Genomic DNA, 15,499 nt, shown 5'->3' with positions numbered 1-15,499 from the left:
TTGAAGAAAGGAAGAAAGGAAAAACGGAGACAGGACTTACATCCTTAGGATATGGACAGAAGGTGACTACTAAAGTTACTGAACCATGATTTTGTTGAGAAGTCTGTCTCTCTCCTTATGCTGAAGGCTTTAATATCTTTATACTTAAACCTTTGCTCCCCAAGGATTAAAGACAGTGCCTGGCACATAGCAAGCATTCAAAAAATACCTACTAAATGAAGTACTGTAATTACATTAACCCTACCCACTCCTTAAGAAATAGAACTTGAGTTCCAAAAAGAGAAATTGCTTAAAGTCATAAAATTAATGTCAGAGTTAATTAGAAATCAGGGTTCCAAAGATGTGTTCCTTTTCATTAGAAAAGATGGGGCTTTTTTTGGTCCACCAACCACATATACTCATGCCTCCTTCAAGGCAAAGTGAATTATCACCACTCCTAACAGCCAAATGATGTCCTGATTACTTGTATATTCATAGGATAATTTCAGGTCTTTCATAGACCTATGGATTCTTCAGAAAGGAAGCCAAGTTAACAGTAGACAGTTGATTTATCTATCTACTGAGATTCTGAGTGGGTTTTCTTCTCCCTTTCTTTTTTTTTTTTTTTTTTTTTTTTAGGATTTTTTTTTTCCCCTAACCCTCCTCAAGGATTACTCACCCACTGTATATAAAGTACAGCCGTGATACAAAGTATAAACACTGACTCCCGCTACAAGCGGGATTCCATCCTCATAACTTCAGGCTTCAGTCACAAAACTTGCTATACTCTTGGTAGTGTTCCTCGGTAGAGGCCGTTTTTTCAATTTTCAAATGCCTTCTGGCGTCCACCTAAAACCTCTGTGGCCCATTTTCAAAGACTTCTCTCGGGCGCGCTTCCTAGGTAAATAACCTTTAATTCTAGGACTCTGTTATATTTCACATCCACATCTAGGCGTGCAGGATTTACTGTTTCAAAAAAGTATTTTATACTGTATAAAAAGTATCTTGTATAGAAGTATTTTATATAAAGTATTTTATATAAAAAAGTATTTTATACAGAATATAAATTCAAACTCCTAACGATTTATTCATTCACTCCTAGGAAACAACTCTTCCCCCGTTATCCTGGGAGCTCCCTTACTGCGGCTAGTACGTCTTAAAACATCTCTACAGACATTTTACTGAAAATGTTGACTGAATAAAGGCAAAGTCAATTAATAATGCCCTATCTAGGAAAATGGAAGGCACTCCACAAGCTAGACGCCAAAACCCCGAGCGCAGTAATCTTTTTTATTATTCTCACTCACTCTCCCAGGGTCTCCACGGCATCCCACGCACGTGGAGGCGCGATGGGCGGCTCCCTCAAGCCTCTGGGGGGCGTGGCCCCGCAGCCTCGCCCCGCCCCTGGCGCGCGCGCTCCCGTCGCCGGCTCCGCTCCCTTGTTCCGAGCGGCGCAGAAAAGCGACGAGAGGGGGCGGGGTCTGGAGACCTCCTCCATCCTCGGGCCGAGACCGGAGGGATGTTCCCTGCTCAGGAGGAGGCCGACAGGACGGTGTTTGTGGGGAATTTAGAGGCCCGAGTAAGGGAGGAGATTCTTTACGAGCTATTCCTTCAGGTATCGTCGGCCGGGGGCGGCGGAGGGGCGGGCAGCGTCGAGCCGGAAGCACAGCCGGAGGGGCGGGGCGCACCTGGATCACCCGCAGCCCGGCCACCTTCCCGCGGCATCCTGTGCCTGGGTTTATAATTTTGTTCCGTTTTGGCACACCTGCCCCTAGGCGAGCAGCTGGTAGTGAAGTGATAGAATATGTGCTCCATCCCCATAGTAGAGCCCCGAGGGTGGGCGGTGACTTGGCTCTCCCCAGTCCATGTCCCCCACCCCCCGCCAAAGCTCTCTCCGCTTTGCGGAGACTACCTGGGCCTTGGGTGTCTAGGGCAAAACAGCCGTGTCACTACCTTCCTTAGGGTAATAAGAACCATCACGCCTTACATCCAGCGAAATGATTGGTATAGATTTTAAAACGTTGCCCTATACATTACTTATTCCCCCAAACCCTTTCATATGGAGGGTGTTTTTACTCCAGTATGGTCAAGTGAGGTTTAATGATTCGGACAGTCAAATCCTGACTATAACCAGTTGATTGCCTGGGCAGTTCCTTACATTTCTTTTCATGACAAGAAGACCTTTTGGAAACTTCTCGAGACTTAGGACCTTCATGAGTAAGCCTTCTGTCTCCTGTAAACACTCACCTATGGTATACATATAGGTGTCACTTCTAACGTGATCTACTCATCCAGCCATTCGTCTAGCCGTTACATGACAAACACGAAATAAAATGCTGAACATACAAATTTAAGAGCTAGCCCTTGGTCTTTCTAAAAGGGGAAATTTAAAATTAATTACCATGATCCAGGGTAATCCAAAAAGAGAAGGATACATAATATATTGTAATTGTTTGGGGATATGAACTCTAATGTCTTAACGTCTAACGTCGATGGGATTTGGGGCAAGTACATGAATATCTCAGTCCTGCAGTTTTCTTTAAATGTCAAATGGTAATAATAGCATCTACAATATGATGTGGTGGGAAGATTAAATAAATTAATCCAGGTAAAACCGAATTGAACTTGGCATTTCTAAGTGCTTGCTGCTGCTACCGCTATCAGTAATAGTACTATTACTAAAACTGCTAATACTAATATCAAGAGAAATCAAGAAAGAAAGACTTCCCCCTATCAGAATAAGGGCAAGTTGCAAGGCAGACAATGGCAAAACTAAGTTTCTAGGACTAAGTGATAGTACTAGCAATGAAAAGTGTTCGCTACATAGTTTTTGAAACGCCCTAAATTTCTGTCTTCTGTTAATTTCAAATACAATTTCATAAAGACAATCACCTCCTCCCCCCATCCCCTCCCCCAGAAACACAGTTTCCTTTCCTGGAAAGAAAACCTTACTATTTGAAAAATACTGTTGATTTTAAGGCTTTTATGCTTACTTTTCTAATTTGCCATCTTTTTGAATTTGTCCTTTTTAATCTGGTCTGATAGTTGTCTTATAGTTATTTCCCCCAATATCATTTGAAACTTATCACTCTAACAACGAAAAAAAAATTAAAGGAAAACTGAAAGAAAAAACCTTATAGTTCTTTTTCCCCTGAAGGTTTTCTCATGTTGAGCCTCCAAAAAGGAGGAGGGGAGTTGGTGAAGGGGTTGGGGGTAGACATAAAGACCCCAAGCATGCACTTATGTTATTTTTAGACATTAGAAACTGGATCGATATGAGTTGTATGGATCTATAAGATGGATAGATAGATATTATATATATAAAATCTCATTTTAAAAAATAATTTCTACCTAAACAAAATGTTCATCTCTTTTAACAGATCAGGCAACCAAGCATATGTTTTTATTTTGGCTAGGTCCTTCTGTATTCTGTAAAGATTTGCTAAACTGAGGTATCTTTTAGAAAGACTTTTCAAAACACATGAACTTAGTCTTCAGAAAGACTAAAAGATGATGGGATTGTTACTACAAACAAGTTTTGTTGAAATTTATCTTTAGAAATGCTTTGGTATATCTTCAAATTTATAAAATTTAAGCATATTCTGTTCATTAATGATTTCATATATTTAATATCTGTAGTAGAACAGTACTGATTAAAATTGATTTATTTTATTACTGTATATTTATCCTTTTACTAGCTTCAAGTTTACAAGTTTCAAGTTTCTGATTATCCTTTGAAGTGAGAAAATCAGGTTTAAAGTTTTTGTACTTTGACTAAGAAATACTGAAGTAGACATTTGGAGGATAAAAATAATGAATTCAGTTTCAAATATGTTGAATTTGAAGAACAGTCACACAGAGGTCTCTAGGAGACATGAGTGTAAGAAACAGATTTGTTGATGAAGTGGTCCTTGAAACCAGAAGGGAGGATGAGCTAGTCCCAAGAAAGCAGAAAATGGAAAAAAAAAAAAAAAAAAAAAAGACTGAACCCTAAAATATAGTATCATTTTAAAGATGATAGTTAACATTTTTCTTTAGAATTAAAGCAATTTCTTTATCCAACTTGACAGAGAATAGTAATCAATTATTAAAGTACAATTAAAAATTATGACACAGTTGCCATTAAATCTTAGTTGTTTGTAAGTCTTTGTGGGTGCCTCCTGTAATCATTATCATGAAGGACATGTAATTTTTTTAGTTTTATTGTTTTTTACAATATTTCACTCTACTTTTTTACTCTCTTTTACTAATTATAGGTTTTACTATCAGTACAATCTGAATATTTTCAATTTGTTTTATTCCATTTTAGTACTACATGATGGAATAATATTCTCTCATTGTTGGAATTAGAACCTTTCTAATTTTTCACTCAGATAAACAAAACCTACTTAAAAGTTGTAAACTTACTAAAACATTTTTTTCCTTTGGGAATATTTACCAAATGGGATTATTAGATCAAAACACATGATAAACTAGTTTCTCTTGTCAAAATTGTTAACTTTGATAAAAAAAAAATTTAGGCTGTGCTACAATAGAACATTTTTTTTTTTAAGATTTTATTTATTTACTTGACAGAGAGAGAGAGACCACAAGTAGGCAGAGAGGCAGGCAGAGAGAGAGGAAGGGAAGCAGGCTCCCTGCTGAGCAGAAAGCGCTATGCGGGGCTCGATCCCAGGACCCTGGGATCATGACCTGAGCCGAAGGCAGAGGCCTTAACCCACTGAGCCACCCAGGTGCCCCTAGAACACTTTTTTTAGGCTCACTCAACCTGACATGAGGTTTGTCATTTCAGTTTGCTTCTGAGTTATATACAGTTAATACGTATGGAGATAAAATAATATTTTCCTCTTAGATTTATATGCTCTCTAAATTGTTTTTGTTAAAGTTGACAGAGGGTAACATTTCTTTTAAGATTTGGAACTATTGCCTAAAATTTTCTGTTCTTAACACCATGAATGTTTCCTTGATGAGCCAAAAAATACCAGAAAGTGTGATGAAATACGGTATTTACTGTTAGGAGATGCATTATTCACATAGCTACATAAAACAATTATTGTTAACAGGTTTTTTTTTTTTTTTGGAAGTCTGAAGTTGAATATACCTGATTTATCTGAATGTAAGAAAAAAATCTTAAGAAAAAAAATCTTTAGATTTATGAGAAAATAATTTTTAAGTTTTTTATAGGCTGGGCCATTAACCAAAGTGACTATATGCAAAGACAGAGAAGGAAAGCCGAAGACTTTTGGATTTGTCTGCTTTAAACACCCTGAATCGGTGTCTTATGCCATAGCTTTGCTGAATGGAATTCGTTTATATGGAAGACCAATTAATGTACAGTATCGATTTGGTAGGTCTTGCCACTGATGTATCTTCCAAGTGTGTTTTGTTGATGGTGTTGTTCTCAGATCTGTAAATATTGTGTTTTCATAATGTAAGACCCAAAAAGTGCTCCTGTTGTCTCTGTTAAATTTTCTCAGAATACATGTAGACATTCATAATGTTATATGGTTAGCTAGTATTGCCAGTCCTATAGCATCTCTTCTATATTAAAATTTAAACTGTTCTTAGTACCAGCCAGCAAGTAGCTATGACAGTTGCTGTTGGCTGTTTTAAATTTAGCAAATCTAAATGAATTGGGGGCATACAGTTCTAATCTTTGATACACCAAGGCCATTTACTAATCTTCTTGTCAACTCTAGCGTATGGTATCAAATACCTGCTGTTTGGAAGGTAGAGTGAGAGGCTGATCATTCTCTTGGGAACACTATACTCCACATTCTGCCCTGGATCTAAGCCCTTACAAGAGTAGCTGGCCAAAAGCAGCCACAGAGTGACCCTCAGTCACTGTGGAGAAGAGCTTCCAGACACAAATGACCTCAAATGCCTTGTCCTACACACCTGTCAAAAGCGGGTTTGATACCAGAGAACATCGTACTAGCACTCTACCTCTCTCCTGTTTGGAGGGACTGAACAAGGAGATGCTTCTGGTGTCTCCCTCCCCGAAATGATGCAAGCCTATTGACAGATCCGTTGTTTGTTGATTTTCTTCCTCTTGTTAAACTAAAAACAGGTAATAAGAAAACAATACCTCATTGCAAAGGAAAAAGTTTCTCCTTGTGTTTCTTTTATTTATATTTTTAATGATTTCACAAGGGTGATTGGCTGTATCATTGCTTTCAAGTACTGTTTGGTTAACTCACACAGACTGGTAAAATGGGCCAGAATGTACTGTGTTCTGACACGTCCTAGCCAGCTGCTCAGCATCTTCTGGGAGGTTGCATCCATTTTGGCCAGTGCAGTTTAAAGAACTCTTGCATTCTCTGCAAGATGCAGATAACACTAATTTTTGCCATTGTTGGCCTACGAGCATGTAGAACAGCACAGTATCGTGTATCTTACTGTCCCATGTCAGTATCATTCTTCCGTACAGCCCTATTTTGGACAAAGCTTGGTTATAATTCAGTCATTCATTTGTTGTAAACAATCTGTGAATATTACTTGGGAGATCAAAGGTATACTCAGGTACCTTATATGATTAAGGAATTTTAACCAATGCTACATCCTTTTAGGTTTGGAATTTTTCTATGGTTTAACAGTAGAACTTCAAAAAATTGTACCATTAAATTATTTGTTATCTTTTTCTTATACAGGGAGCTCTCGCTCTTCTGAACCAGCTAACCAAAGTTTTGAGAGCTGTGTTAAGATAAATTCACACAGCTACAGGTAATTAAAAATATTTTTTCAAAAAGATAAAGCAAATAAATATGGGAGAAATAGGAGGGGGAGACAAACCATGAGAGACTTTGAACTCTGAGAAACAAACTAAGGGTTTTGGAGGGAAGGTGGGGTGGGGGGTTGGGTGAGCCTGGTGGCAGGTATTATTGAGGGCATGTTTTGCATGGAGCACTGGGTGTGGTGCATAGACAATGAATTTTAGAACATTGAAAAGAAATTTTTAAAAAAATAGAAAAATTCCCCCAAAAAAGTGTTCTTATATAAGAAATAACTTTAATATTTTAGTTAAAATATTTTAATAATCAAAATATTTTTATTTAAAGTTTAGCTTTAATATTTTCAATAGTAGGTAAGAAAGATTGATATTTCTAGTGTTCTTTTTGATTTACCTTGTGCTTTTCATAGATGTAAAATCACTTAAGCTTGCAGGGTGCCATTGTGATGGATCATAGAGATGCTATTATCCATATCTTGTACTTGAATAAACAGAGATGTAAAAGTTAACTAAGTTTCAGGGTCATAAAGATGAAAAAGTGATAGTTGCTAGGCTTGAAATTAAGCCTTCTGACTTTAAGTCATTCTGTTATTTATTGTACCACTTTTTAGAACTTCTTTATGATAATTTTCCAAGTATTCTAAAATTTTGTATTGGCTGATTTCTTGATTCAGTGGTATCCTCTAAGGACTATGTCAGGCACGTTATCCCAGAGGTCATGGAAAAGAAAGGCTCTGAAACTGAATTAAGATGTCCAAATTACACCATTTATTAAACCAATTTAGAAGACACAGTGAAAAGCAACAGGAAAGATCCTAGATAGTTCCGCACACTTAGCATCGGGTGCAGGTGGACCAAAGGACCAGCACGCTGTGTTCTGGTTACACTAATATTTGTGTGTCATGTTTCTTTCTGCAGCATCAGCCTTCCTTACTGCTAGTGTGATTATGAGGGCTAGAGTTGAGGTCTAATAAGGGTCTCCATGCATATGGAAAATTCCTGGAGCTAATCTTACTCGCCTGCTCTAAGAGACTTAGGGGCAAATACACAGAACCACAGAAGTCACTTCCTGGCTAATCTGCCAGACGCGCCCAGATTTTAACTGAATTTCTGAGGCAGAGCAAAGACAAGAAGAGCAGCGTAACTGTTAGCCCAAGGGTGACGTGACGAGGACAGTCTGTTTCTTTCCCGTTTTGGTCTATAACGCTCTTACTTATTCCACATATTATCGATTGAATCTATCTGTAGTACACGTGACAGGATAGTAACTTTTTTATTGTCTATATTTAACATATATTATAAATTCTGCCTGTATCTCCCAAGTGATTTGCTTATTCTCTTCCTAACAAGGTTTTATCACTGTCCCATAAACTACTAGCTTATTTAGAGTCTATTACAAGCATTTCATCCATCTTGTTTGTTTGTGTCTTCTGCAGCAGAACGGAATATTCTCATGTAAACTAACAGTAGCTGAAATTCTTCTATCTCTCTGAGGCATAAGAGAGTGCCACTGAGGACTGGCAATTACACAGGCTTATCTATAGGAAAAGTATTGCCTCCTAAATAAAACACAGTATGTTCCACATCTTCATTCTTCCCAGCATTTCTGTATCAGTGAAATCAGGAGAAGTTAAAAAGTAGGGGCTGATATCAAATTATGTGAACTTAAATCTTGCTTTTGCCATTTTATTAATGGTATGACCTTGGACGAGTTATTTCACCCCACTGTAACCGGTCTCTAAAACAAGGATCATACCTCAGAGATTATTGTGATAATCAAATTTTGTAATACAGTGTATTTAAAATACTGGACACATAGTAAGTATTCAGCAAATACTTTCAGCCAATGTTACCAGAAAGGAGGGAGTGATTTACTGTGTTGGTAGGAAACCTAGTATAGACTCATGAATTGAGCCGTGTATGTAATATGAGAGTTTCCTCTCTTCTACTAGTGGGAAAGCATACCTAATTTTTCTCAGGAATGAGGAAGAAACAAGCTATTGCTGTTTGGGCAGAGGTAGAAAGACAAGCACTTCAAGATGTCATAACTTTTGTATTCTGTGTTTATGGTTGACAAACTAAATTATCTCAAATTCTAGAGTAGAAAATCAGAATTATATGTATATTCCATAACAGTATACTTCATTGGCAGTACCTTACCTTCTAGTATTTGTTACATTATAAAGGAAAAATGAGAATAGGTTATAGTGTCCTAGAAGTAATGTGATGGTATACATGGTATAGCCTTAGTCTTTCCCAAGTCTTTCTTTGAAAAGGATTTTTTTAATGCTTCTGTTGCCTCTCATCCCATTTGTTTTTAATTATTAGTTTACTAGAGCTCCCATATAACCACAAAGAGGTACTTAAACAACAGAAATGCATCGTCTCACAGTTCTGGAGGCTCGAAGTCTGTGATCAAGATGTCCACATAATTAGTTCCTTCTGAGGGCTATGAGAAATAATGTTCTATGTCTCACCCATAGTATCTTCTGGTTATTTGGCAGTCCTTGATATTCCTTGGCTTGTAGACACATCACCCAGATCTTTACATGATGTTCTTCTGTGTATACCTGTCCTTAACTTTCCCCTTTTTAAAAGACAACAGTCCTGTTGGATTAGTGACTCATCCTATTCCAGTATGACCTCGTCTTAACCAATTACATCTGCAACAACCCTGGTTCCAAATAAGGTCGGATTCTGAGGTATTGGGGGTTAGGACTCCAACATAGAAATTTTGGAGTGACACAGTTCAGCTCATAACTCTTCCCAATTTACATGTGATTCATCTCTCTAAACAACTATGCATTGCCTGGGAGTCACACAGGAAAGATAGTGGTTTTAGAGAATCTGCAGCTGTTTTCATAATGGTGCTCGTCTCAGCACTTCTGCTACTGCGGTCATATCTTCCCCACTCTATAATTTCATTGCACTTTTTCTTTGTTTCTTTACTATCACTTACTCTACACACACGTTCTCGTCTGCTCCAGCCTTGTCTCCAAATCAGACTGTTAAATTTTTCCCCTTCTTCTCCCTGAAAAATCTTTCATCGTCACATGCTTACTTCCTCCATGCTTCTTAACCACCATTGTTATATGGAAGGTGCTCTTTTAAAGGTTGTCAGGAATCTTCTGAACAATAATTCAGTAGTTTCAATGCTTATTTGGTTTACTTTTTTATAACAACTAACCCCTAATTCCTTCCTTAGTGAAATTTACTCTTCCACTGGTATTTGCGATACTGCTCTCACCTCTTATAAATGGGATGTCCACCTCTCCCTCTTACTCCTGTCGTTCACCTGCCCTCAGCTTTGCCTCCGCCTTTCCCACAGCACACCTCCTTTCCTAAGGATTATTAGTATTTGCATTAAAATTGTGGAATGCTGTGGAGAGTGTAGATAAGTGAAGGCTAGCTATAGAATCTAACTAGTAATTGTAACTGAAATTTATAAAACATCTTCATAGAATTAAATATTACACTTGTAAATGAAACTTTAGCTTTAGTCTTTAAATTAGGGATTTTTATTATCTTAATTCATGTGTAAAAAAAATCCACAAACGTGACTTTATGGTAACATTAGCAGTCCATTTAGGAAAGAGCATAATTTTTATAGCTAAACAGTGAAGATATTTTCAACAATAAATTAAAGAAAATTTCTATATTTCTTTCATTTCTTTAATCTGTAGAAGATTGAATGTACCCTTGGTGATTACTAATGACTTGCTTTGCTCTCTTCATATCCAAGTGTCTATTTCTTTATACACATATAATGCTGTTTAACATTTTCCTGTCAGAAGGCTAGATGTGACTTTAAGTATTGAAATTTCGTTAGGTAGCAACTAATAAGACTTAAGGTAGTATTGTGTCACTATATTATCAGTATAATATCTGATTATTTGTGTGCACGTGTTTAAAGTTAATCGTAACTGAGTTGTCTTAGAGAAGCTTTGTTTTTTAATTACAAGACCTTTTCTTTTTTTAAGAAAAAGACATTTTGTGTAGGGATTTTAACTTTCTGTGAATTTTTCTTTTACCTCCCCAAAGAAATGAAGAAATTGTGGGCAGATCTTCCATTCCCATGCAGTTCTTTCCAATTAATAGTGCAGCTTTACCTCAAGAATATTTTTTCTTTCAGAAGATGGTAAGTTTAATATGCCTGTGGTTCAATATATAATATGATACAGACTGTGATGGAACTTAAGGTTCTCAAACCTAAACCTGGGGTGAAGGCAGAAGCTGCCCTGAGCACTGTCTCCCCAGTGGCAGTCTGCTTGAACGCAGTCCTCTTCAACCTCACACCTAGTCCTTCAGCAAGCGTGTCAGCACAAGAGGGTGGATGGTAGTGACGCTGCACTGTGGTCCAGGTACAACTGGAGTGGAGAGTTCTCATTTAAACTTTAATTTAATTTAGATTCTCAGTGGTAGGGTAAACTATGTTATTTCCAGAGACTCTCAGTAATAGGGTTCTGGCCTAGAAATCATAATTATGGTCACAATAAGTTAAAGGGGAACTTAGGAAATTTTTTTCTTCCAACTTCTCATTTTATACACAATAAAATTGAGGTCCAGAGATATTATTCAGTAGGCCTGGTAGGCAGTGCAGCTTATTAGAGACAGATGTGGGACTGTAACACAGGTATTGTGATTCACGGCGTGTGATTGTTGTGAACATCCAACATGTCTGTGAGCTTCAGACCTTTCAAGTAGCCCTTTTCATTTATTTTGTAAACATAAGGAAAATGGAGAATTTAAGTTTTGGAAAAAAAATTTTCCTAGTTACAGTGAGATATTAAAAACAACCTGTTCTCATCCAAAATTGTCAATATCCTTCTTCCCAGCATTTGTTATCCTTGGTAGGGATGAGACACACAGACACACAGCACACGCACATGCACACTTGTGTGTGCACACACACGGAGTTCATGTTGTCTGTATTAATCTCTAGTCTACTTTGAATAGCTAAAAATTTGAGTTAGAAACAAGGAAGGGTCTATCTTAATAGTTGACAAAAATGCTGTACTATCCATCCTGTGGCCATTAGCCACATGTGAGACTAAGGAGCACAGTTTTTAGTTTTATTTAATTTTAACTTTTATTAAAATTTAAAGGCACATACTTGGTTCAGTTATTAGAATATCTTTAAGAATATTTGCAGAAACTTGGGTATGTGAATCTACTTTTTTAAATGCAAATTTTAGGTAATCTAAATTCAGATCAAGTATTTTCAGTGAAAATGTAGCATCCAAATTGAGAAGGCTGTAAGTATAAAATGCACACCAAATTTCAAAGACTTAGTGTAGAAAAAGGAACATCAAATATCTCATTAATGATTTTTATATTGTTTACACGTTGAAATTACAATATTTGGGATTTGGGGGGATAAATAAAATACATCATTAATGGCACCTGTTTCTTTTTTATTTCTGTATTGCAGCTACTAGGAGAAGATACAAAACTGTGTATGTGGCTTGTGTTCTATTTCTCTAAAGCAGAATCTGTATTGTAATAAGCTGTACACTACCTTGAATCTTTCCATTAACGATTTAAGGGAACTACCACATTCCTGTTTTAGAAGGTCACTGTCCTAACACGTGGTTTAGTTTGCCGATAGTTTTTTGTGTAATGCATGTAAACTGTTTCTTTTAATGTTTTGGACTTGTTTTGCTAGATGATTGTCCTTTTTTCCCAAGCAGTGGCCCACCTATAATCCAGCCCTGCAGCTGCCTTACTATGAGATGGCAGCACCGCTTCCTAACAGCACATCTGCAACGTCTTCACTGAACTGTGCTCCAGATCTGGAGGCTGGACCCAGCTCCTACGAATGGACTCACCAACAACCCAGTGACCCTGACCTGTATCAGACGAATAAACGAAAGAGGCAAAAACAAACCAGTGACAGTGATAGTAGCACAGAAAACAAGAGAGGAAATGAATACAGCCAAAAGTTCCGCAAATGTAAGAAAAAGAAAAGATATTAGCATTATGTTCACATAAAATTTGTCTACCCTGGTCTTCATTTTCTTAGAAAAAAAACAACAACCTATATTCTTCTAAATGACCAATTTCTTGTGTTTTTTGAAATATATACTACGACATCTGATTTGCTATTTCATTTTTGTCTTGAATGACAAAAACTTATAAATAATACAGTGTAGTACTTTTTGTAACAGTATTTTTGACACATTGTCAACAAGAAATATGAGTTGTTATATTTTAGTACTGATGGTGAAACTGCACGAAATTATCAATCAGAAGTCATTCACTGAGCCCTTGTGGATAAGGCCCCCTGCTCTCCTGGACTGTTGCCTGCATGGAGTGGTGGGTTTGGGTAACTGTTAGGAGTCTCATGTTGTTCCTAACAAAGAGGGAAAAGCAGGCTTTAGTTTCCTTTGTGAATAACATTTTATTTTTTAAGTATATATATGTTCCTTCTGAGCCTTACTTTCCTACAGGTTTATTTCATAAAATGAGAATATCTGACAGTGATACCAAAGGAAAGATGACTATCATGGGACTAGTTTTTAGATCCTTCCTTTTTTATATGGATGTATATAAACAAATACCTGCGTGTTTATTTCTCACTTAATTGTAGTCCATGAAAATGAGTTGGCTATGACAGTATTTATTATGCACCTCTTTTGCCAACTGGGTTTGAGATAGTATATTTGACATACTTCAATCTTGATAATGAACAATAAATAGAATGATATTTCATTAATATATGATACTTAATATTCTTAAATCAGGTTTCTTATTTCTGGTTCATTTATTTTTAGAAGACAAATAGAGTACATGTAAAATTCATGGTTTATTTGCACACTTTGTTAACTTTGTGGCTCATCATAAGCATACACAATGCTACATATGAACTACAGTGACATAATGATGACAGTATTTATTTACTAAGGCTAATTAAGAGAATCCTGCAACTTTGATTGAGGGGTACCCACCCACTTCAATAGGAAAAGCCATGCTTATAGATATCTCTTTTGCAGGTTGCATAGCACTTTATAGATCTTTATTTAAAATAATAAAGATGTTTTTAGCAAAATGAGTAATTGAATTTAACTTTTGATTATAAATACACAGTGCAGTAGAGTTTTGAATATAAATATTAATCCATTTCCATCTGATGAACATGAAAACTTAAATACTGCTTGTTACAGCTTGATCTATATATGTTGTATGCTCCTGAATAATCAGACTACTTTCTTTTTGCCTTCACATTTTTGCAATTTAAAACATCTTCAACTCTTATACCTATAGTTCACCTTCACCCTACAATATTTCATAGTGATTGACATTATAGAAAATATGTACCTAAGAAATGTCTCTTAGCAAGTAAGAGTGTATATTTGTAAGAGAATTACCTTGAAATACTGTTACATGAACCGAAGTCATAGAACTGCGAGGAATTCTTGCCACTTCTTCCATCACAGGCAGGAATAACCCCAATACCAACTTTAGAAAGTCAGCCAATTTGAACCAACCAGAAGAAGGCAAAGACACCTATTTGCCCTTGCTGTGTTTCATTTTTAAAAAAATAGAAAACTTTCCTTAAAATGTTACTATAATCTACAGTTTTGTATAATTTTAAACCATCAGTTTTCCCAGTGCTGTGTCTTTGAGTTAAAAATTCTATAAATTATTTGCCTTAGAGGGTTTTATTTTTCTAATTTTAATTCTTTATTCTCACAATGTATGTTTTTATGTATGTGTACATTCTATTGCAAATGCTAGGAGAAGGCTGGAACTTGAGAACCAAAGTAATTATCTTTTTATTCTCATATTCACTAATTTTTTAATGAATTTTTATAATGCATCAGTCAGTGGCAAAACCATTGAGAAAAATTACTTAGAATTAAAGTTGGTCAAAAAGATGAGTGCAAAACACACCCTTGAAATCTTTACTGAAATTATGCATCCTGAACTATGATTCAAGATTCCTATGTGTAGCTACTAAGACGGTTGTCCCCTTTGAAATCTTAGCATTAAATGCTACTATTACAAGATTAGCAATAATTAATTTATTATAACGACACAAAGTTCTGATGTAATAATATTGGTCATCTGTTTAGAGTGTAATGAAAGAAAAAAGAGTTAATTATTATACTTTCTTTAGCACTGTCCGGGTGCAGGAACATTGTACACCGAGTAGTCAACCTCTTCCTGTGTATGGCTAAATTCTAATAAATTATTGGGCAATTAAAAAGTGAAATTTTCGGGGCGCCTGGGTGGCTCAGTGGGTTAAAGCCTCTGCCTTCGGCTCAGGTCATGATCTCAGCGTCCGGGGATCGAGCCCCACATCAGGCTCTCTGCTCAGCAGGGAGTCTGCTTCCCCCTCTCTCTCTCTGCCTGCCTCTCTGCCTACTTGTAATCTCTTTCAAATAAATTAATTAAAAATCTTTAAAAAAAAAAAAAGTGAAATTTTTATCTCTTGCCAATGCAGTACTTCTGAAACCATATCCCCAGACTGTCTCCTCCAGTGCCTACTGAACATTCCCTCCTGAATGTCTCATTAGCAATACAAACTCAACGCTTTCAATATTACCCCAATTTTTTTGTCTCCCAGTTTCCTGCCCCATTTTCTTCTGTGATCACTGTGGACTAGTATTTCACTATGGACTGGGTGCTGGAGGGTTGGAACAGTTGTTGACCTCACTCACTTCAGTGCCTGAACAGAGAACTGTTTCAGCCTCTCTCAGCCTGTGTGCCTTCCTGAACAATGATGAAGCACTCTTGATGTTAAGTACTTAAGGAAATTAAAATAAGCCTAAATATGTTTAAGGACTG

The 15,499-nt window shown here is 36.7% G+C and overlaps 2 protein-coding genes across 3 annotated transcripts in view; one reads left to right on the top strand and one right to left on the bottom strand.

The window, feature by feature from the left end:
* LIPI (lipase I) overlaps nucleotides 1-1,477 on the bottom strand; it is a 60,575-nt gene extending 59,098 nt beyond the window's left edge. The window contains exon 1 of the mRNA XM_032877988.1: nucleotides 1,287-1,477. Within this exon, the coding sequence (XP_032733879.1) occupies nucleotides 1,287-1,477 (191 nt within the window). The remainder of the gene's footprint in view (nucleotides 1-1,286) is intronic.
* Nucleotides 1,420-14,918, top strand: RBM11 (RNA binding motif protein 11). Of its 2 annotated transcripts, none has more exons than XM_032878030.1 (5): nucleotides 1,420-1,594; nucleotides 5,164-5,326; nucleotides 6,630-6,702; nucleotides 10,751-10,847; nucleotides 12,400-14,918. In XM_032878030.1, the coding sequence occupies exons 1-5, from the start codon at nucleotides 1,499-1,501 to the stop codon at nucleotides 12,682-12,684; spliced, it is 714 nt and encodes a 237-aa protein (XP_032733921.1). In that variant the 5' UTR covers nucleotides 1,420-1,498; the 3' UTR covers nucleotides 12,685-14,918. The 2 variants fall into 2 exon arrangements, with proteins under 2 accessions (XP_032733921.1, XP_032733920.1); XM_032878029.1 differs by having other exon boundaries at nucleotides 12,397-14,918.
* The last annotated feature ends 581 nt before the right edge of the window (nucleotides 14,919-15,499 follow it).

Source organism: Lontra canadensis, unplaced genomic scaffold (assembly GCF_010015895.1).
Source record: "Lontra canadensis isolate GAN:19392208 unplaced genomic scaffold, GSC_riverotter_1.0 scaffold62, whole genome shotgun sequence".
In the NCBI taxonomy this organism is placed as follows: Eukaryota; Metazoa; Chordata; class Mammalia; order Carnivora; family Mustelidae; genus Lontra; species Lontra canadensis.
This window is presented reverse-complemented; position numbering and strand designations above follow the sequence as displayed.